The 24,084-nt window shown below is 39.6% G+C and overlaps 1 protein-coding gene across 2 annotated transcripts in view; it reads right to left on the bottom strand.

The window, feature by feature from the left end:
* The window catches only part of LOC122548945 (unconventional myosin-Id-like), a 143,702-nt gene that overhangs the window by 88,337 nt on the left and 31,281 nt on the right, over nt 1–24,084 (bottom strand). For both annotated transcript variants that reach the window (XM_043687950.2, XM_043687951.2), the window contains exons 6-12: nt 21,374–21,469; nt 18,340–18,456; nt 14,049–14,255; nt 11,829–11,974; nt 6,053–6,167; nt 2,959–3,129; nt 351–421 (exon numbers count right to left, since the gene is read on the bottom strand). In XM_043687950.2, the coding sequence (XP_043543885.1) occupies nt 351–421; nt 2,959–3,129; nt 6,053–6,167; nt 11,829–11,974; nt 14,049–14,255; nt 18,340–18,456; nt 21,374–21,469 (923 nt within the window). The remainder of the gene's footprint in view (nt 1–350; nt 422–2,958; nt 3,130–6,052; nt 6,168–11,828; nt 11,975–14,048; nt 14,256–18,339; nt 18,457–21,373; nt 21,470–24,084) is intronic.

Below are 24,084 nucleotides of genomic sequence, written 5' to 3'. Positions count from 1 at the left end.
TACAGAAACCAATTGCAAGCTGGATAATATACATCCAAGACATTTTTCTGCAAACTGCCTGTGATTGGAAATCCCTACTTCTATGTTTGGGAAGAGGACAGGTTATTATGATTAATAGATACAAATAGGAATGATCTGATTTATTTACATTTGTTTTAAAGATGCTTTTAGTTGTTTGATCAGCTGTCTCTCTCTCTCTCTGTTAAGTTTTGATTCGCTGTTAGTTTATGAGTATAAACTGGGAGTTGACAGGGAGGTGAATGTTGTACTTTTCTCATAGTGCATAAACCTTTCAGTTTGCCACAAAAGACAAAACAAAGCATTTCTAAAGGTAAAAGGAGGGGACGTACGTGACTTGTCCAGCGTAATGCTTTATCCTGAAGTGCTTGTTGAACTCCATATTCTTTTCAGTTGGACACAGCTGCAGACGCAAAACAAAGTGTTAAGTACGAAAAGTTGTTTGGACCCGTCAGATGCCTCATTAAGTAGCCACCTGCACAACATGAACTGAGCCTTCTTTGGGGGGGGGGTCACAGGTTTTATTTTATACTAAGTTAACCAGATTGCTCATAGCTTGGTTGCTAATGGTTGAACCATAGTACAGTTGATGTGGTGTATATGTATTTTAGTAAGGCGTTTGATAAGATTCCCCACGATACGTTATTGCACAAAATATGGAGGCATGGGATTGAGGGTGATTTAGCAGTTTGGATCAGATATTGGCTAGTTGAAAGAAGACAGAGAGTGGTGGTTGATAGGAAATGTTCATCCTGGATTTCAGTTACTGGTGGGGTACTGCAAGGATCTGTTTTGGGGCCACTGATATTTGTCATTTTAATAAATGACCTGGATGAGGGCGTAGAGGAATGAGTTAGTAAATTTGCGAATGACACTAAGGTCGTTGGAGTTGTGGATAGTACTGAAGGATGTTGCAGGTTACAGAGGGACGTAGATAAGCTGCAGAGCTGAACTGAGAGGTGGCAAATGGAATTTAATGCAGAAAAGTGTGAGGTGATTCACTTTGAAAGGAGCCTCAGGAATAAAGATACTGGGCTAATGGTAAGATTCTTGGTGGTGTAGATGAGTAGAGAGATCTCAGTGTCTATGTACATAGATCCCTGAAAGTTGCTACATAGGTTGCTAGGGTTATTAAGAAGGCATACAGTGTATTAGCTGTTACTAGTAGAGGGATTGAGTTTTGGAGCCATGAGGCTATGTTGCAGCTGTACAAAACTCTGGTGCGACTGCACATGGAATATTGCATACAGTTCTGGTTACTGCATTATAGGAAAGATGTGGAAGCATTGGAAAGGGTTCAGAGGAGGTTTACTTAGATGTTGCCTGGAATGGAGGGAAGGTCTAATGAGGAAAAGCTGAGGCTGTTTTCATTAGACAGAAGAAGGTTAATTGAGACATAAAAGATAATCAGAGGGTTAGATAGGGTGGACAGTGAGAGCCTTTTTTCTTGGATGGTGATGGCAAGCTTTCAATTGAGGAGTGATAGATATAGGACAGATGTCAGATGTAGATTATTTATTCAGAGAGTAGTAGGAGCGTGGAACTCTCTGCCTGCAACAGTAGTAGACTTGCCAATTTTAAAGGAAATTTAAATGGCCATTGGATAAACATATGGATGAAAATGGAATAGTGTAGGTTAGAGGGGTTTCAGATTGGTTTCACAGGTCAGCGCAACATCAAGGGCCGAAGGGCCTATACTGCGCTGTAGCATTCTATGGTCTATGTACTCTCAGGTTAGACAATGCATAAATTAACTGTGGCTCCTGTTTCTCATTGCTATCTCAGTGGCTAGTGATAGAGTGCTCAGCAATGAATTGTAGGTGAAGGCAGACTGAGTTTAATTGTGAGTCTTCCTAGAGTTAGACGTCTTCCTCGTCACCCCACCCAAGTCACATACCATCTGACTTTGAAAGGTATCATCAATTTTTCTTTAGCACAGTTCAAAATCCTGAAACTCACTACCTAACAACACTGTGGGACCATTTCCACTACATGGACTGCAGAGGATCAAGATGAATGCCCACTATCAGATTCAAAAAAGCAACAAAGGATGGCAACTAGTGCTAGCTTTCTAACCAATGCACTTGTCTCATTGATAAAGGAAGACCTGTCGAAACTGTCTCATTGGGTTGGGGCTGCTTTTTCATGGGAATTGATACACAGCAGTACTCTCCTTTGGAATGGTTTGGATGCTTGGCATGATTTCCCTCCAATTTATGATACTCAATAGTGAAGCTGGTTAATCCTCCCACATCTGGTAAAGTGATGGGAAAAATAATATTTTGTGTCAAAAGCTAAGGGACAGCAACTCGATAATTAAAATGATTAATCTTTGTTGATGCAAATTTGGTGAACATTGTTCTACACTGCTACATAACTCCAGTTTGCTACAGGTTTGCTTACAGACTGCCTTTCCAGCGTATTGGTCAGGCAATGGCATATGCTACCCACCCAATCTAATGAATTTCAGCCCTTAGGTATGAAACCAGGAACAGAACTTAAGTTTATATTGTACCACTTATAAGCTCAGGAAATCCTAAAATGCTTTACAGCTAAATAAACACTTCATGAAGTGCTTTTTGAGGTCGAAACAATGTGGTAATGTAAGAAACACAGTAGTTCATTTGCATATAGCAATTTGCCATATTCAGTCCTTGGAGTCCTTCTCAGGTTAATGAGAGATATTTTACAGTGGAAGCAACAGATGATAAGAATAGCCAGACCAACGGTTCCACTTCCTTTCTATTGTCAGCCTGTTCAACAGAATAACTCAATGTTCCCACAGGAAATCCCAGCTGTAGATTTAATGTGGTTAAGGTTTGGCATAATCAGACTTGCCTCAAGTCTCTGCTTGCCTTGGTTATTTTGAGTTTATGTTAGTCACTGCCTATTATAAATTTCCTGACCTTTTGCTGTGCCCAGATTCTGGTTTTGTCCCACCTTTCTGCTAGTGTAGTGGGCATGTTTGCCCAACTTGGAGTCCATGGTGTCCACCAACATGGCATCTGTCACCTTCCCGACATTCATACAGGCCTCATCCAGGATGGCAATAATTCCTTTGTGTGGCTGTTCCACAAGATCCACAATGATTTGATTGTTGAAATAGTCAATCTGGACAATGAAAAGACAGAAAGGAAAGAAACTTTCAGTCACCTGATGTTAATCTTTGGGCTACTTAAGCATTGCCAAACTATGGAATAGGCTGGAACACGATAAATGGGAGAAGCTTGATGAATGTTATATATGTAAACTTTACAACAGTCTTTGGGACACTACTGGATATTATTAAGGAGTATGGAATCAAGGGGAAGATAGCAAATTGGATTTGAAAATAGAAGGATGGAAACAAGGGATTGAAATTAAGGGCAATTTTCTGTGCAGTTCAACATTGGTAATAGTATTCACAAGGATTAGTGCTGGCAAAATTGATATGAGTAGTATATATCGATGATACTGATATACTAAAATAGGAGAAATAGTTAATCCTTTAGGAGACCCAGGGAAACTGCTCCAGGATATTAGTAAGATGAATTAAAATGAATTAAATGTTTGTAAGTTTATGTAGACACCAACAAGGACCGGCCTATATAGTTTGTTCTTATGTGGTTTCCAAATAGAAGCTTGGCTGAGCATTAGGCAGATAATATTCTGTAACGTTTAACTAGAGATAGTTACCATATTCTCCCCATGTCTGCATGGATTTCATCTGGGCACACCGGTTTCCTCCCACAGTCCAAAGATATGCAGGTTGGGTGGATTGGCCATGCTAAACTGTCCAGGCAGGCTAGGTGGGTTAGCCATGGGAAATGCAGGGCTACAGATGTGGGTAGGGGGTGAGTCTGGATGAGATGCTCTTTGGAGGGGTGGTGTGGACTCAGAGGGCCAAATGGCCTGATTCCACACTGTAGGGCTTCTATGTTTTTAGGATAGTCCTTCTTTTGTGCACCCACAGTAGAGTTGTTCGTGATCAGACTTGGTCCCAAGATGAAAGCAATGGTGATAATAAATTGTATAGGACTATGATGAGATTCTGAGTACTGTCTCAGATTTCAGCTCCACATTGAAAGACGAATGTATGTGTTTTTGAGACAAGACATTAAGTGTGTTGAGAGTGTTATATTATGATTGGAGGCTAATAAATTTCACCCGTCCTGTCTGATGTCTAGAAGAATGAGAGATGATTGCATTGAAGGAGACAAGATTCTGGAGGATTTTGACAGGTTTGGAACACTAGAACATGGGGCACATAATCTCAGGATAACGAGTTGACCATTGAGAACTGAGATGGGGAGAATATCTTTCACACAAAGTATTTTTAATGACTAGAATTCTCCGCCCCAGAGTGTTATCAATGTTCCATTGTCAAATATATTCAAGACTGCGATCAACAGATATTTAGTCTTCTTGGAGACCAGCTCTCTGTTGGGATGTGGGGAAGGGGGTGGGAAAATAGAGTTGAGAGGAAGGTGGATCATCATTGTACTAAATGAAAGAGTGCATTGGGAAATTGTATGAATTTCTCCTGCTCCTATGTTTTATGTTCTTAAGTTCAAAGTCTTTGATAGGCATTTAAGAAGAGCCATTAATGATTAACTTGCTAGTATAGCTTATTGATGGATTTCAGAGAAAATGTAATGCCAGTGGGAAACTGAACCTTTGCGCTGGACCTTGGGGTGCCCATGGTAACCAGATCCTGCTCAACAAGTGGATGAAACTTACCAGTGCTTAGATTGGGTAAGTTATTTGCATTCTTGGCTGTTTTGTTTTCAGTCAAATCCTTGTGCAAAGTTGGGAGTACCTCACAATTTGATTAGACCAATCCATGCACAGCCTATCTGGATGCAGCTACGTGTGTTGCATACATTATGCAGATAAAGTGCGTGCACTTTTATATTGAATGAACAGATAACAGGAGTGGCGAAATCTCACACACTAGTTCAGAGATTTTTACATAGAGCTGATGAGTGTCAGTCACGTAGCTAATCAGATATAAAACAACGCCTGATGTATATCAGTCTCCCTAAACTGGTCCCTCGGAAACATTGAAAAGAATTTACAGACTCTCCCACAACAATGGTTTAGGAAGAAAATCCATTATTCCAAATGCCTGGAGAGATCTGTCTGTGCCCATTTGTTCAGGCGATTGCTTTAAGTTTGTGAACTTGTCATTGCTAACCTGCTGATTCAGGGCTGAAGTTCTCCATGTGTAAGCCTGCACAAAACTGAGGGCAGCAGTGGAGCAGAAAATATGAGCAATGAGGCACCAGGTCACTGCCTTCATCTGGCTTTCTTTCCCTGCTTCTCCTCCATATTCCTGTTAGGTCCAGCAGTCAACACTATATTATTGATGAGAGTATTGGGATATGAGACAATCATAGGTCGGCCCCATTTAAAACTACTCTTAAAGTGGGAACATAGCAAAAGCTACTTTTAACAACTTAGTGGCAGGAGAAAATTTATAGCCTTTCGTCTCCCCCCATTAAATTCAGTGTCTGTAATGATTACATACTCTTCATATTTGGGACATTCAAGCTTTCTGTACATGTACTAAAATGTAAAAATTACATAGTCTTCCCAGACCATTGGGATGCTTTCTCATTACAGAAAGAGATGACTGGTGGTGACTTAATCTAAGGATCACTGTGCTTCATGTGAGGGGAGAGGTTGAGAAGGAGAGTCCTTCATAGTAACCTCAACCAGTGTGGAAATTGAACCCACACTTTTGGTATCGGTCTGCATTGCAAACCAGCCATCTGAGCTAATTGACTTCCTATACAGGTACTACAACATTACTGAAATGTCAATCTGCAGCATTCTAAGGCTGATATTCCCTTTGGGAGACTACATGCAGACTAGCAGTTGGGTAAGTGTTCTGCCAGCACTAAGGCAGGCAAATTCCACAGTGGGACTTAGAATGGGTAGAGATTAATAATAACACTGCCATAACCCTTCATAACCTTTCATTAGGTTCACTGTTAACCTTCTGAGCTCTGCATTCCATTGACAAACTGCTCCTGATTGTGCGATGACTTACATGTTGCCACTCGATGCCCTCCCTCTGGTACTCTGCTTGCTCTTGCCTCAGGATCAGTTCAATGAAGAGCTGTTGGAGCTTCTCATTGCAGTAATTTATGCAGAACTGTTCAAAACTGTGGGAAGATCATAGCAAACTATTAGTATTTCCTTTAGCATTTAAACATCTTTCCCTCTAGGAGATTGATATCTGAGGACAGCAATAATAAATTACCCCATGGCCCCATCTCCTGTTGTTCTCAAGCACCAGAGTGAGATCTGAACCTAGAGCTTTAGGCTCAGATATTAGCCATAGTGTCAGGAGACTTCCAAGGTGTAGCTAATATTTTATTTAAAAGTTACCATAGTTTGCTTGCTTTTGTACTCTTCTGTGTTTTCAAGGTAATGTCTTTGATTATTCATGGGTTGCTGAACCAGGTCTGTATTATATATCTGAGAGTGGAGGGAATGGCCCCAAATCTACTTCAGCCAGAATGGGGATCGAACCCTGTGCTGATATTATTGTGAACAAGGACCAGTTAGTTGAGCTCGCATTTATACTTTAGGCCTCTGCTTATAAAAGTATGGTGTATGGTGTTTTAAGAGCCTTATCCACTTCTCCCAACAACTTCAAAGGCTAGTTTTCTCTCCAAAAATACATCATCTGACACTTTTCTATATTAATTTTCATCTGTCACATGCCTACACATTTCACCAGTCTATGAGCTCCCATAGTCTTTTTTTTACCTCATTCCTGGAAATGTGGGCATTGTTGGCTAAGCCAACTTGCACTGCGCATCCCCAGTTGCCTTTGAGAAGGTGGTGATTAAACCACTTTCATGAACCATTGCAATCAGGGGAGTTTAAGTACATTACAATTCCAAGGTTTGTGTTATCTGCAGTGTTTGAACTAATAACCCCTTTATATAAGTATAGGGCTTATGATTATTTGTACTGCTGCAATGAAAAGCTTTATAAGATGATTATATTTTGGACTGTCTTTAATTCACACTGAAATAAGAAAACAAAATGGGTCATGTGATCTGCTTCAAATTTTGACAGACAACCAGCTGCATGGTTTGGTTACCATGGAGACACTTATTCGGAATAAAGTATTAAATGTTTACACATAGAAAAAATGCACGAGAAGCTAGGTTAACTATTTCTGGACTGAATAAAAGAAGTGTCATGGAGGCACAAAAGGCTAATGTAGTCAGCATAGGATTATAAACTGGCAGGCAGCCTGAGTTTGATGATTCTGATTTATTGTTGTCGCATGTACCGAGATGCAGTGAAAAGTGTTGTTTTGCATGCTATACAGGCAGATTGTGCTATACAAAGTACATCAGAGTAGCAGAACAGAATTCAGAATACAGTACTATAGCCGCTGAGAAGGTGCAGACAGAGAGATAGAGAGAGATCAACACTAACACTTGAGAAATCAATTCAGAGGTCTGGTAACTGCTGGGATGAACCTGTCTTGAATCTGTTCGCACATGTATTCAAAAGTTTATCTCTTCTGCCCAATGGAAGAGCGCGGAAAAGAGTATAACTGGGGTGGGAGGGGTCTTCGATTATATTGGTTGCTTTCCTGAAGTAGTGGGAAGTGTAAATGGAGTCAATGGTTGGAAGGCTGGTTTGTGTAATGGACAGGGGTGTGTTCACAACTCTCTGTAGTTCCTTGTGGTCTAGGGAACAGCAGTTGCCATACTATACTGTCATGCATCCGGATAGGCTACTTTCTGTGGTGTGGCTATAAAAGTTGATAAGAGTCCCTGTGGACATATCGAATTTCCTTGGCCTCCTGAAGAAGTCGAGACATTGCTGTGATTTCTTGAACATGTGTCGATGTGGTTGGACCAGGATAGATTGCTGGTGATCATCGCTCCTAGGAACTTGACGGTCTCGATCATCTCCACCTCAGCATCATTGATGCAGACAGGGGAGTGCTCTCTACTCCGCTTCTAGAAGTCAATGACCAGCTCCTTCATTTTGCTGATGTTGATGGAGATATTGTTGTCTCTACACCATGCGGCTAAGCATTCAATGTCTTTCCTGTATTCAGTCTCATTGTTGTTTGAGATCCAACATAAAATGGTGGTGTCATCAGCAAACTTGTAAATGAAGTTGGTGTAGAATTTGGCCACACAGCGTGTAAGGAGTACAGTAGGGGGCTGAGAACATAGCATTGCAGGACACCAGTGTTGAGGATTGTAGTGGAGGAAGTGTTGTCACCTATTCTTACTGATTATAGTCTATGGGTCAGGAAGATGAGGATCTAGTTACAGAGGGGGAGTTTAGAAATGAGTTTGTTTGGAATTATGGTGTTGAATGTGGAGCTGTAATCCTGACATCGATATCCTTGTTATCCAGATGCTCCAGGAATGAGTGTAGGGTGAGGGAGTCTGGGTGGACCGATAGGTGAATTGCAAAGGACCAAGACAATTTGATAGACTGAGTTGATGTAAGCCATGACTAACCACTTGATACACTTCATAATTCTGGAGATCAGCGCCACCGGTTGGTAGTCATTGAACACTGCATGATTTTTCTTCATGGTGGCCTTCTTGAAGCAAGTGGGGACTTCAGGTCATTTGGAAGGAAGGACCATTTTTACTTGAAGAGGTATATTTCATAGCTATCTAAAGATTCTGAAAGGTTTGCTCAGACAAGACCATTAGGAAAGATTACCAGAGTCGGTCAGTTTTCCTGCTGGTAGTTAGTTCAGATATTCTCTGAAAACTAAACTGTCTACAGTTTAGGAGGAAAATGTGGCAGTTCTAATTAGTAACCTTGTGGACAATACAAAGACTGGTGGAATTGTGGATAGTAAGGAAGATTGTCAGAGGATATAGCAGAATATAGATCAGTTGGAGGCATGGGCAGAAAATGGCAGATGGAGTTTAATCCAGACAACTATGAATTGATGCATTTGTAAGGTCAAGTACAGGTGGAAATTATACAGTGAATGGCAGAACTCTTAGGAGTATTGATATGCAGAGGAATCTGCATGTGCAGGTCCATAGATTACTGAAGGTAGTAGCGCAGGTAGATAAGGTAGTAAAAAGGCCTTGGGCATGCTTGTCTTCATTGGAAGGATCATTGAGTACAGAGAAACCTCAATTATCCAGCATTCAATTATCCAAATTTTGGATTATCCAGCAAGATCGCAAGGTCCCGATGCTTGGCTAAACTATGTTAGCCAGCATTCGATTATCCAAACATTCGATTATCCAAAAAAATAGTCCCCGTCCATGACATTCGGATAATTGAGGTTCCCCTGTATCAGGGTAGACAAGTTATGCTGCAGCTTTATGGAACTTTAGTTAGACCATACTTGAAATATTGTGTACAGTTCTAGTCACCACAGTACCAGGAGGATATGGATGCTTTGGAGAGGGTACAGGCGGGTTTACCAGGATGTTGCCTGGTATGAGAGATTTTAGCTATGAGGAAAGGTTGGATAGACTGGTTTGTTTTCACTGGAATGCAGGAGGTTGAGGGCCGACCTGATAGATGTTTATAAGATTGTGAATGGGCATGGATAGAGTGGAAAACATGAGTCTTTTCCCAGGGTGGAGGGGTCAATTAGTAGGGGACACAGGTTCAAGGCGCGGGAGTGTGGGGAATGGCAAAGTTTAAAAGAAATGTGTGGGCAAGCTTTACACACAAAGGGTGCTGGGTGCCTGGAACACACTGCCAGAGGAGGTGGTGGAAGCAGACACAATAGGTTCTCAAGAAGCAGCTGGATGGATACATGAACAGGAAGGGAATGGAGGGATATGGATCCTGTAAGTGAAGACAGTTTTAGTATGGAAGGGAAAAATGTGTCAGCACTGGCTTGGAGGGATGATGGGCCTGTTCCTGTGCTGTATTGTTTTTATTTCTTTATTCTTCTCTGTTCTAAAGGAAGTGCTTTTTAAAAAAGTGATTATTTCACATTATAACATGATGAAATAGGAAGTTGGGAGTGGCTGTGGATTGTTTCCTATGAAGCCTGTATTCCTGTTGAGGACATCTTGTAGAATACAGTATATATAAAATGCAGCGTTGGATTATTAGTGGTGGTAAAGCATTATTAAGGGCTAACGACTCTGTTGTTTAGAGCATTGATTCGGTAATCTTTAATCAAGATTGCTTTTAGTTGGTTTGTTATGGAAAAACTCTTAAAACTTGAAATCGTGTCATACAATTCTTTTATGTTGGGCACTAGGATTCAATGTGTAAAGTTACTGGTCTCGAACAAGATGGTAAAATAACTTCATGATCCTATCCAAAACACTTACTGTGGCTCCTAACTATCATCTACAAACCAGAATGCACAACTCTCTATTTCTTCATTTAAGTGATTAATATTTTATGAGGAAAACCTGATACCCCAGTGCAGATTTCTAGGAGGACCATTTATCACTTCTGACCAATTACAGAATGTGACATTTTTCTTTATTCTCTATCACTAACTCCTAACCAATTATAAATCCACATCAAATGGTTAACTCCAATATCATGGATAGCCTTTTGCTTGTGAAGAACTTTATCAAATCTCTTTTGGAAGTTGGTATAGGCAATATCCATAGAAATACCTTTATTCACTAGTAACATTTTTTAAACCATCAAAAACCCAGGCAGCTTCTCCTTGCTGGGTATCTGGTTAAGTCCTCAATCATAGGTTTCTGTAATTTTCCCACAAGTAATGATAAAATGACGGGTCTGTAGTTTTCTGTTTCCTTTCCCAATCCCTCCTTAAGCAATGTATAATTATCCAATTTAAAATTTTGAATGTAGGTGATAATTTTATCACCTATTTCTTTTCATTCCTCAGAATGGAAGATCAGTTTATCTTAAGTTTGATTATTTTCTACATCAGCAAGTTTCTTTGTACTTATGTTCAATTCACCACTTTTTTCCACTTGACTTACACTATTGACTCTTAACATCTTCCTACGATGTGAAAATGAATGCAATCTATTCATTTTAAAACCTTCCTTTACTTTGCTAAACTTGAAAATGACAGGAAAAGTACAGTATCTGAGGTTTCAATAATTTGCAATGATAAAAATGTCAATTAAAGTTTTGGGATTGAAAAAAGATGACTATGGGCATAACAAACTAAGATTCTAGAGATGAATGAATTGCTGGTGACTTATCACATTTGGATTAAGGTATTTAGAATCAGATTAATAATTATTTTCATGGAAACTGTATAATGGAACCTCAATGATTCAGTATGATAGAAGGAGAATAGCCACAGAATGAAAACCAATTCATAAATTATAGATTTTTTAATATCTTGTTTTACACAGGAAGATTTGGCTTCTGATTATTATCAAGTTCCCAGCATGCTGAAATAAAACTTATGTTTCCTTTTTAAGAATGATGCTTAATCTCAATATACAGATGTGAAGTTGTGAGTCTACTCCCTCCACATTGCTCTGTCTGATCAGTAACCCTGATCTTTACCTTTCTCATGAACAAAACTCTGACTTTTATTGGAGTCTGCTCTCCTGACCTGAAACCTTGACTACTGCTTGACACTTTCATAAATTCCCAATTCTTTACTGGTCTAGTTGCCAATAGTCACCCATACTTAAATTGAACATTGTGATATGTGGCCAGCTCTCAATATGTGTGACATGGAGATACATCAGGCCATTAGGTGAAAATTTCTGCTTAGCAATTCTAGTGAGTGTCTGAATGTAAATCAATGCTAATAGGCTCTGCCTTATTGCTGGAAATTGTATACCTTTGTTATAATGCACATTTCAGCAAGTAATGGATAATGTCACCATGCTCCATACCTGTTGTTTTCAAAGATCTCAAATCCATAAATGTCCAGCACTCCGATTACAGTGTTCTTTCCGTGAATGCGTGGATCATAACCCTTTACCTCAATGACATCATTGATACGATTCACAATCCAACAAAATAGGCGCTCATAAATAGCCTATGAAGTGAGAATAACACTTGTTTACTTAGAAAGTAAACACCTCTTCCAACCTTCTTCCTCATCAAGGCATAATAAATTGTCTTCCATACACTCCAATCAAACAATCTCAGATCAGGGATGACAAAATTTAGATTCAGGATAAAAGTCCTTCTATACTGGCCGGAAAATATAGAATTCACATGAAAAATTTCTCACACCTTGTGAGAACATTCTCACTGCATGCTAATTTATTTTCAACAGGTGTAATCAAGCCACAATCGCAACTTTACAAGCACATTGATACAGTTTTATAATTTACTTTCTAATCAAGCCATAGCTGCAATGTGTGAAGAACTGTCTGCAACCACATTCTCAAAAAGTTTTATCTTTTCTCCTCAATGCCCCGATAGCATTGTAGAAGCATGATCTTTTAAAACTGAGGACATTGCACTGTAAGGAAAAACATATATAGATTGTTAAACAAATAAGCAACGTTGCTAACAACAAGCTTTAAAAGTTGTTAGATTTCATTCAGTTCAAGCCATTCTCACAACACCATACACTGTTAACAGTTTGGCAACTGAGATAAGATGGGTAGTTGTTTTAACTTGAATGTAGGAATGGCCTCATTGGGTTTGATAAAACCGAGAAATAATAATGTTAAGGTGAAAGTTTGCTCACTGACATTTGTTCTCAGACGTTTCGTCACCATGCTAGGTAACATCATCAATGAGCCTCCGGTGAAGCATTGTGTTCTGTCCCACTTGCTATTTATGTGTCTTGGTTCAATGTGGTGGGTGATACAACTTCTGGTTCTGTTTCTGAAAGATTGGTAAATGGGGTTTAAATCGATGTGTTTGTTAATGGAATTCCAGTTTGATACCAGGCCTCTAGGAATTCTCGTCCCTGTCCCAGGATTTACCAACCTCTCAGAAACAGAGCTGAAAATGATATCATCCACCACAACAAACCAAGATAGTTAAATAGCAAGCCGGCCAGAACACCAATGCTTCACCACAGACTCACTGATGATGTTACCTCGCATGGTGATGAAACATCTGAGAACAAACCCACCAAAGTTTGTGAGAAGATTTGTAGCTCATGTGCTCGTTGTTGTGGTTCTGGTTGCCAAGCTGGGAATTTGTGTTGCAGACGTTTCGTCCCCTGTCTAGGTGACATCCTCAGTGCTTGGGAGCCTCCTGTGAAGCGCTTCTGTGATATTTCCTCCGGCATTTATAGTGGTATCAAACCACTATAAATGCCGGAGGAAATATCACAGAAGCGCATTACAGGAGGCTCCCAAGCACTGAAAATGTCACCTAGACAGGGGACGAAACGTCTGCAACACAAATTCCCTGCTCAGGGAACAGAACCACAACAACAAACCCACCAGCTCGGCGAGCAAACTTACAGCCTGAGCTACAAATCTGCTCCAAAATCTCAAATGATAATTTTGTTCATCTTGGATATGAATAATTACATTTGAAGAAAATGCAGCCCATTATCGTGATGCTGCACACCAATTGATTCATTAGGTCATCAATTTGGTAATTGATTTGTACATAACAAGATTTCACAAAGAGCAATCAGTTACATGTCCAGGTACCCTATAATCTGTTTTAGAAATGTGTTTGGGGTTAAATATTGGGAAAGAGATTAGAAAAAACTCCGCTGCTTTTACTTGAAATAGGTCCATTCAATGTGTTACATCCATTGGAGAGTTTGGTCTTTATATTGAGTTTATCCTCCATTGTGTGGTGTGGCACCACCATCATGTTAAATGGAATGGATTCAGAATAGTTCTAAAAGCTAAAATTTGGGCTTTAAGAGAGACTGTGACCCATCAGCAGCTGCAGAGTTGCATTCTGCCAAAGCCTCATGGTCCAGTTTAAATCTCATCAATATTCACATCCATAAAGAACTAAAAATAAAAGGCATTTCAGTTTAATATCTCACAGAAAGACTTGAAACCACTATGCACTGATTCAGAGATGTGAGTGCTAACATTGTGCAATGGATGATGTTGAATTGGGGTGAGAGCACCCATAACATTCAGGTGAAAGAAACCCTAGTGTCACCAGCATTCCTTTACCTTGGCAAAGGCATCTCTACCATATGCGGCTTCCTGTACTGTGTGACCCTTTTCAATCACTTCACCCCCTCCTGTAGCCACAGTTCGATGAAGAAGGGTCTTCCTGACGGTGTACGGCTCTGTCATAGTGATGTCTGCAATCTGTGATACCATGTCATTATTGCTGATGGAGGCAGTGTCACTCTCTGTGATAAACATTAGGTTTCCCTGTGAAAGAAAACACAAGCAGGTATCAACAAAGCTTGGGTAATGACAAGATATATTCTTTTTCTCGATCGATAATGTGCATGCAAAGGGAAAAAATTTAGTATGCCCATCTGACCAATGCACATTGGGTGCAGACAAAGGAAGCATGGGACTTATAGCATGTATGTGATCTTTAGCAATATACAAAGAAATCATGGGTTATTCTAGATATGAACAGTGGATATACATTGAGGAATCACTGAATGCACTAGTCGTATCCACAAATACCATAATTACACTGGGGAAATAATGGATGTGTTACTCATATCTCCACAGGTAACTAGCAAGGAGCCATTTTTACTTCAACATACACTGAGGAACTTTAAAATATGCAAGCAATGCTGATGAGTAATGCATGCACGTCAAAACAAATTATAGGTTTGGTTGTTTATCCCATAAAACATCATCAAATTGACATGTCATTTGTATCATAAATGGTAGATACACATTAACAATCTTACAGCTCCAGGTTCATTATTACTGATGCCTGCTTTTTATTTGCAGACCATTTCATAGATGATTTCAAATCTTCCATCATGTTTAAATTTCCAGTTCTTTAAATTTATAACTCCAAACCTCATGTTTACTCATCCAGCACAGTTACTGATGTACTCCCATAATCCGAAATTTAAGAAGTCATGCAAGGGTTCAGAAAAGATTTACAAGGATGTTGCCAGGATTGGAAGGTTTGAGCTATAGGGAATGGCTGAATAAGCTGGTGCTTTTTTCCCTAGAGAGTCACAGGCTGAAGGGTGATCTTATAGAAGTCCATAAAATCACGAGGACATGGAATAGACAAGGTCTTTTCCCCAGGGTAGGGGAGTCCAAAAATAGAGGGTATGGGTTTAAGGTGAGAGGAGAAAGATTTAAAAGGGACTGAGGGAGAATGTCTTCAAGCAAAGGATGGAGCATGTATGAAATGAGCTGTCAGGGGAGATGGTGGAGGTGAATACAAATATAACATTTAAAAGGTATCTGGATGGGTATATGAATAGGAAGGGCTGAGAGGGATAATGGCCAAGTGCTGGAAAATGGGACTAGATTAATTTAGCATGTCTGGTCAACTTGGACAATTTAGGCTGCAGGGTCTATTTCTGTTTTGTACATTTTTACGTCTCTGAGTATCAAGCCTACAACTGTCATACGATAATGTTTGCAACACACGGGATTTGGCCAGTCATGGAATAATACTGCCTTTCAGCCCATTTGTCCTGTGTCAGTTCTTTACAAGAACAAGGTAATTAGTTCCACCACTCTGATAACTTTCCCATTGCCCTTCAAGTGTTTCCACTTCCAAGTACTGTGCAATTCTGCTTTGAGGATTATTCCTGAATCTGTTCTCACCAATTTTCAGGCTGTGCACCTTAGCTCGTAAGAAAAATCATTGTGCTAAATTCATTTTGCCCAGGCTGCCTGTCTTTTTTTGTGAATTACCTTCAATCTCCATCTTGTAATTACCAAACTGCTGCTAGAAATGGATTGTACTTTTCATTTCCACCAAAAACACTTCAATCTTTTAAATGTCTTTATCAAATCTCTTCCTCACCTTCTCTACTGAAAGAAGAACAATTGCAGTTTGTCCAATTTTGTGACTACTTGTATGACTCTTTTTCCTTTCTGCATTCTTTCTAAAACCTTGACATCACTCCTGCCAGATCTAGATGTAATAGTTCCCTGGAGTCTAGCCAGCAATTTATGATGATTTAGCATTTTCCTCTTGCTATTGTACTTTACTCCACTATTAAACATGTCAAGACTCCGTACACCTTTAAAATCCTCCTCAACACATCCTGTCACCTTCAAAGACTTGTAAATATACATCCTTCTGTCCGTCTTGCCTCAGAGACCCTCTAGAAAATTGTACCATTGAGTTTAATTGCTTTTTAAAATTCTATTTACCAAACAAGTGTGCTAAATTTCATCTGGTCATTTGACTGGTCTGTGCTCCTGACATCTGCCACAAATATCACTGTTAATTTCCATACTCTGTGTCATCAGCAAACTTCGAAATTATGCTTCTGCACTCCCAAATCTAGGTCATTGATTTATATCAAAACAAATTGTGACCCCAACACCAATACACGGGCTCTAACACAAATTTCCCTACAGTTTGAAAAGCAACAATTTAGCACTACTCTCTATTCTGTGTCTCTTAGCTAAGTTTGTACCAATTGCAATCCAATGGGTATCAGTTTTGCTAACAAGCCAAATGTGCAGTGTTTCTATAAACATTTTTGAACTCCACGTACACAACACTTATTGGAATGAATCTCTCCATTGCCTCAAACCTTTAAGGAGCATATCAGCCATGATGGAATGAGCCGAATGGCCTAATTCTGCTCAAATATCTTATGAACTCATGTACTTCATTAATAACTCAATGTAATGGAACATAATTTGTCTTTATGTAATGCATACTGACGTTTATATATTAATCCATGTGTACTGGTAGGCTATTTAAATAAAGTAAATAGCACAGCTAAAACAGATCATTGGAAACCAATAGTAACATTAAATTGTGTTTTCTCATTAATTTCTTAATGGGATGTGTGTGTTGCTGGTTAGATAAGTATTTATTGCTCATCCCTGATTGCTCCTGAAAAGATGATGGTGAATTGATTTCATGAACTGCTGTTGTCCATGTGGTGTAGGTATGTCTTTTGGACTGCTCGGAGCAGAGTTCTAGATTTTTGACCCAATGACAATGACAAAATTTCGACAACATAGACTGTGGCTGGAAGGGAATTTTGCAGGTGGTAGTGTTCCAATGTATCCTATGTCCTTATCTGTATAGGTCATAGAGTTTCCAGGTTTGAAAGGTGATGTCTAATGAGCCTTGGTGAATTGCTGCAGTGCAAACTTGTAAATGTTACACATTGCTGTGTGTTGGTGATGGAGATAGTGTTTAAGGTGGCGAATGATAAAATAAACTATTGTCCTGGATGAGTCAAACTCGTTGAGTTGCACTTATCCAGGCAACTGGGAAGTATTCCATTACATCCCTGACTTGTGCCTCGAAGATTGATGGACAGACTTTGCGGAGTCAAGAGATGAGTTTACTTGTAGCAGGATTGTCAGCCTCTGGTCTGATCTTGTGATCAAAATAGTTATATGGCTAGTCCAGTAAGAAGTAAGCTCCCACTGAATTCTGTAATCCCCCTTTTAAATGTTTTCGACAGATTTCCCACTCGACAGCTAGTCACATGGTTAGGCTAATTGAACATGGGGTAGAGGTCGGGTCAGATAATCAGAAGGTGTCCTATCATAGGGGAAGCTTGTGAACTGGTTGAAGTATCTTTGTACCTCTTGAGAGCAAATTGCACATCTGAACACAGACTTGTCTCCAGTAACACCAAAAGTGGGTGAATTGAAATTGTTCTCCCATAGAGTTGCCTGTTTTATTCATTTTTCACACATTTTCACTGTAGCTTGAAAGGAAACGACCAGGATCTCATTTGTCCCAAGGAAGGCAGGTGACTGAGAGGTCATACCCCGAAATCCATTCAAGTGCTTTATTTTTAATGATGTTGTTATTCATCTTTAAAATTTATATGGCAAGATTCAAAATGAATAGATCTTTAAAATGATGAAAACATTTAATAAGGAAGTTGCAGCATTTTGTTGGGTCAACCAAAACTAGTGAGTGCAATTTTAAAAGCAGAGATTTTAAGAATAATTCAGCGTGAAACCAGGAAGACTCTTTTCACACCAAGGGTGGTGAAAATCTGGAACCTAGCCATCCAAAAGGCTCTGGATGCTGAATGAATTACAGCTTTCAAAGCTGAAGATCAAAAGAATTTTATGAAGTAATGGTATTAGAGTTGTTAAGTTTCATCATTTTAAAAACCTATTAATACATGTATTAATTCTGAGCCTTGCTCAATAAATATACATATCAGATTACTTAAGCAGATTATTAAAAGTGGAACAAAGACTAGAAATGGAATTAGTGTTCTTCGTCTATAATTTAATTCAGTGGCAGAAAATGGTCTATTCCTGTTCAGATGTTCTAATGCAAAAAATATTGATCAAAGTTTATCTTTACCAAATGCAAGATGGTGGCCAAGATTTTGTAGATGGTATCAATTTCTTTATCACTGAATCCGATGATTTCCATTGCTTTCATTACAGCCTTGAAATTCTCCTTGTCATTGATCACAGACTGAAAATCAATCAAAGTGCATGTGAAGAAAAGAAATTGACAAGAGTAAGCTTCAAGCTATATGGTAATGGATTATGTAGAAGGTTGAAAGATAAAAGTGATCAGGAGCTGTTGAAGATAACTCTTGAGACTCAGACCATGCGAACTGATTAGTTTATTACACGATATATCATGGGGAATTCACCATCCTAACTGTGGTTCGGTGTTATTCCAAAGTACATCAGGATACTACAGGATTATATAGAGAAAACAGATAGGAGCTGATCGTTAATTACACAGTGTGGCATGCTGACAAGTTGGTACTAAATTAGAGGTTAGTCATTAAGTTCAAAACTAAAGCACTATTATGCATTCCACAAGTGGACAGAATAAATGGTATCACAGTCTGTTCTAGTTACACAGATTGCTAACACTAAGCAGAGATATCCCTAATTAGCTGAATGACCATGAAGTGGCAATAACTTGTGAAGGAAGTGGGACTAATTGGTAAGTGTATGTCAGTTTACTACAGCCTGTGCTGATCATTCAGCAAAGGGAGGAAACACTATCTTGACACCTTAGGAAGATAAGGCCTACCTTTTTCATTTCCTCATAGTAAGAAATGCACAGCCAACAAAGTTCTGGCTGGAGACACAAAATGGTTTCTCAGCCAGATTAGGAAAATGGCTTCCAGGCAAATAATGTTAACTTTTCCCCAACAGGAACTATTCCCCTTTGACCCAGGGAAAGAGCTGCCTGAGTGAATTGACCTTATCATAGGTTGACGTTAACACATTATGTAGTACAAGTCTGGAATTCTTCATGGTGAAAGGTAGTGGCTGCTTCTTAATTCTTTCAGTGGCTATGAGCATCACTGGCATTTCCAGTATTCATCTTCCGTTCCTATTTGCCCTTGAATGGAGTTTTAGAGGCTAAGTTAAAAATCAGAAATATTGCTGCAAGTCTAGAGACACTTGCATCCCAGACAAAGTAAGTGCAGCTTTCTTTCCCTAAAGGACATCAATGAATCAGATGGGGTGGTAAATGACAATTCATGAGAGTTTCATGGTCACCACTGCAGAAACTATAACCAGGTGTTGTATGACTTCTGATCAAACACAGATTATAAATGATAAATGATAAGTTGGCCATATTTGACATTTGTGTCTATGAAACCCAAAGAGTTTATAGCTTGCAGTTTGATGACACAGCTAGCTTCAGGCTAAATTTGGTGGACTCAATACTTCCCATTTAAAGATATGGACAACTGAGAATGTCAACAAATAATAGGCAAGGATAAAAGTGAGGAGAGACTTCACATATTGCAATTGTAACTTGATTAGATCATTTATTAGTTCCCTTTCAGAACATTATCTTAAACCAGGATTCTATTATGCAAGCAATTCACCTTTAATGGTCCATCTTCTGTTGAATATCTGATTACCAAGGATGCTTTGTTAAAGGAACAGGAGATAAGAGGTATTTCACATTCCTCAGAGAACTATTGTCTTTGTTGGGATTTGCTACCTTTATTCCATTGGGATCGGAATGTAGGGAATGCAAACTGAGATGTGAAGGAATTTCTTCCCCCGGAATGAATTCCTGGAATTATCTATTATGAAGAATTGAGGAGGCTAAATCACTGCAAGTACCTAAGGAAAAAGTAAATACATCTTGAACTATCAGGGAGTTACTCTCTGCTAGGCTGGAAGGGTGTCCACCAGCCAGATTCCTGGGATGGTGGAATTCCCTTTTAAGGAGAGATGGAAGAAACTAGGACTGCATTCTCCGGAGGTTTGAAGAATGTGAGGTAATCTCACTTACAAAATCCTTACAGAGCATGACAAGGTAGGATGATTCCCCTGGATTTATTTCTTATTCTACAGGGGATGTGTCAAGACCATCATTTGTTGCCTATCCTGAATTGACCGTAATTGGCTTTCCAGACGATTTCTGGAGCTTGTTAAGAGTCAACCATATTTCTGTGGACCTGATCCACTTATAGACCAGACTGAGTAAAGATGGCAGATTAACTTTTCTAAGTGATATTAATGAACCAAATGGGATTTTACAACAATTAACAACGATTATATGGTTGGGTTGTAGTGGTGTTTTAATGCCAAATTTTATTGAATTAAATTACACCATCTGACAGGGTTGGAATCAAACTCATGTTGCCAGATTATTAGCTGTGGACTACCAGGCCAGTGACATCACCTCCACCACCACCTCGACTGTGACTTCAGTCTTATTCTTTATGATCATATGGTTTTGCAACACAATTGAAAACCTACTAACAAACATAAGAGTGTTTAAACCAGAGCTTTTTAACACTCTGTTTCCATAGTGACACATGCAGATATTCTCTCTGTAGTACCACATTCCCTTTTAGTATGTAGTGACACATTCACTTCCTGCTGATTCACACTCTCACCCCATAGTTTTCACAAAGATGTGTTGCACTCTTTCCCTAAAATGATTTGTTGGCTATGTCAGAAAAATGCTTGTTACATAAAAGCCTATCCAGAACAGGGTAGGACTCCAGGACAGGTCAACTCCCCAGGTTCGAACAATAAGAAAAACCTGAGTAAACAATGACACAATGACAGAAATTGCTGGAAACACTCAGCTGGTCCAACAGCATCTGGGGAGAGAAAAACAGAGTTAACATTCTATTGCCAGACCTGCTGAGTATTACCATTATTTTTTCTTTTTATTTCTGAGCATCTGTAGCATTTTGTTCCTGCAAAATTGTGTCCTGGGAAACTACCTCACTGCATGTGTTGACCAGGGTAGACTTGGCTGTAATAGCCAATCTCATAGTCAAATATCCAACTAATGTCAGCTGTAACATGACAATAGATCTATTTTATTAATTTCATGTACTTGTCAAGATAATTAATTTCAATCCAAAAGACTTCACCCTATGCATACTTACATTGACAGTCGCTCCATCTCTAATAAATGCATATTCTTCAGCATCTCTCTGCAGGTACAAGGACTTCAACAGATCATCAGAGCCACCCAGGATCAGCTGAAAATATACAAATTGGCAGAGAATTTATATATTTTTTCTGATCCAGTATTCAGGTCTAATGAGCATGCATTTTTTTAACAGAATGTGTTTTGTTTCATAGAGTTTTGAAACTCTTAAATCAGGTATGCATTGGTGTTTCTCAAATGCAATTTCACACAAGTCATTTTCCAACCCCCTTCACACTTAGGAACTTCACACCAAAAGTTTCACTCCATGAACCAAACCCAAAGTTCTTAAAACATTTTACTCTTGAAATGTGACCAATTAGTAATAATTATTGGCCATCCTCAATGCCCCCAACAAGGTTGGCTTGTTAGACCATTTTAGAGATCATTAAGAATCAATCAGACAAACTGCCACGTAGGAGGCTGTTAAATAAGAGCCCATGGTATTAGGGCTAAGGGATTGACTATGGATAAAGGATGGGCTGACTGGCAGAAGTCAGACACTAGGGATAAAGTGTCCCCTTTTAGGATGGTGGTCGGTGACTCATGGAGTTCAGCAGGGGTCAGCATTGGGACCACAACTATTCATGCTGTATATCAACGGTCTGGACGAAGCAGCTACAGGCATTGTTGCTATGTTTACAGATGACAGAAAGATAGATGGAGAGACAAAGTAGTGTTGAGGAAACAAAGAGGCTGCAGAAAGGTTGGACACGCTAGGAGAGTGTGAGAACGTGTGGGAAATCATTCACTTTGGCAGGAAGAATAAATGAGTATGTTATATTCTAAATGGGAATGACTTTGGAAATCTGAAGTAAAAGGATCTTTGGAGTCCTGGTTCAGGATTCTTTTAGGGGTAACGTGCAGGTTCAGTTCACTGTTAGGAAAGCTAGAATACAGGAGAAGAGATGTATTTCTGAGGCTGTATAAGGCTCCATTCAGAACGTGCATGGAATATTATAAGTGGTTTAGGTCCCTGTATCTAAGGAAAGATGTGTTGGAATTGGAGAGGGTCCAAAGTAGCTATATAAGAATGATTCCAGGGATGAAGAGCTTGTCATATAAGGAGCGGTTGAAGACTCTGGATCTGTACTCAGTGGAGTTTAGAAGGACTGGGACAATCTGATTTAAACTACAGGATATTGAGAGACCTGGATAGAGTGAACATGTAGAAGGTGTATCCACTAGTAGGAGAGACTAGGACCTGGGGACACAGTCTCAGAGTAAAGGAAGAGCCCTTTAGCAAGATGAGGAATTTCTTCAATCAAAGGGTGATGAATCTGTGGAATTCATTGTTGCAGAGGACTGTGGAGGCCAAGTCATTGAATGTATTTAAGACAGAGATAGATAGATTCTTGGTGAGTAAGCGGATCAAGGGTTATGAGGAAAAGTCCGGAGAACGAGGTTGAGAAATACATTAGCCATAATCAAATGGTGGAGCAGATCGGATGAGCCAAATGGCCTCATGTTATTCCTGTATTTTATGGTCTCATGGTCAATCATATTAGTGGTACTCAAAGTTTGTGAGAAGATTTGTAGCTCTGATGCTTGTTGTGGTTCTGTTCGCCGAGCTGGGAATTTGTGTTGCAGACGTTTCATCCCCTGTCTAGGTGACATCCTCAGTGCTTGGGAGCCTCCTGTGAAGCGCTTCTGCGATCTTTCCTCTGGCATTTGTAGTGGTTTGAATCTGCCGCTTCCGGTTGTCAGTTCCAGCTGTCCGTTGCAGTGGCCAGTATATTGGGTCCAGATCGATGTGCTTATTGATTGAATCTGTGGATGAGTGCCATGCCTCTAGGAATTCCCTGGCTGTTCTCTGTTTGGCTTGTCCTATAATAGTAGTGTTGTCCCAGTCGAATTCATGTTGCTTGTTATCTGCGTGTGTGGCTACTAAGGATAGCTGGACGACCACTACAAATGCCGAAGGAAAGATCACAGAAGCGCTTCACAGGAGGCTCCCAAGCACTGAGGATGTCACCTAGACAGGGGACGAAATGTCTGCAACACAAATTCCCAGCTCGGCGAACAGAACCACAACATATTAGTGGTACATGTAGACAAACGAATGGTGGCAAAGTCTCTTCTTAAGACATATTTGTCCATTAGTTGCATTTTTGTGGCAACCCAGTTTTTGTGATCAATGTTTCTCATGCAAGCCCAAAAATGATCAGATCTTTTGAATTGAACCATCACTGAGATAGTGTTCCAGTAGTTTTGATATGCTGTTGTTCAGAATGACTCTGGAGTCTCAAGTTCAATTCTACACTCAGTCTCAAGTCTGTGTTTAATTTGCAGTGAATCTCCAGGGTCTGCTATACCCCAGAACCTTCTGGCTCAGAAGACAAGAAGCAATTGTGCCTCACTGGCATGGTATACAAATGGAGATTCAATTGTAAAAACACATACCTCGTGCCATATCTATTATTAGCTTGATGAGGTTTCCAAGTGAGTAAAAGTTTTAATAAGTCATGTGTGTTTGATATGTGAACTGAAACCACAACGCTTTGAGTCAACGGTTTATTCTTTTAACTGTAAGCACATCACAGGAAATTATATATTAAATCTGTGAAGTACGTGCTTAAGTAGAGTAACCTCATTGCTCATGTAACTTCCCTCATGTCTAATTTTATCCAATGACAATTTTTGTTTGGAGGGGAATAAATGGATTAT

This window comes from Chiloscyllium plagiosum, unplaced genomic scaffold (genome assembly GCF_037043375.1).
Source record: "Chiloscyllium plagiosum isolate Xiang-an unplaced genomic scaffold, Cpla_swu_hap1 HiC_scaffold_4, whole genome shotgun sequence".
Taxonomy (NCBI): Eukaryota; Metazoa; Chordata; class Chondrichthyes; order Orectolobiformes; family Hemiscylliidae; genus Chiloscyllium; species Chiloscyllium plagiosum.
This window is presented reverse-complemented; position numbering and strand designations above follow the sequence as displayed.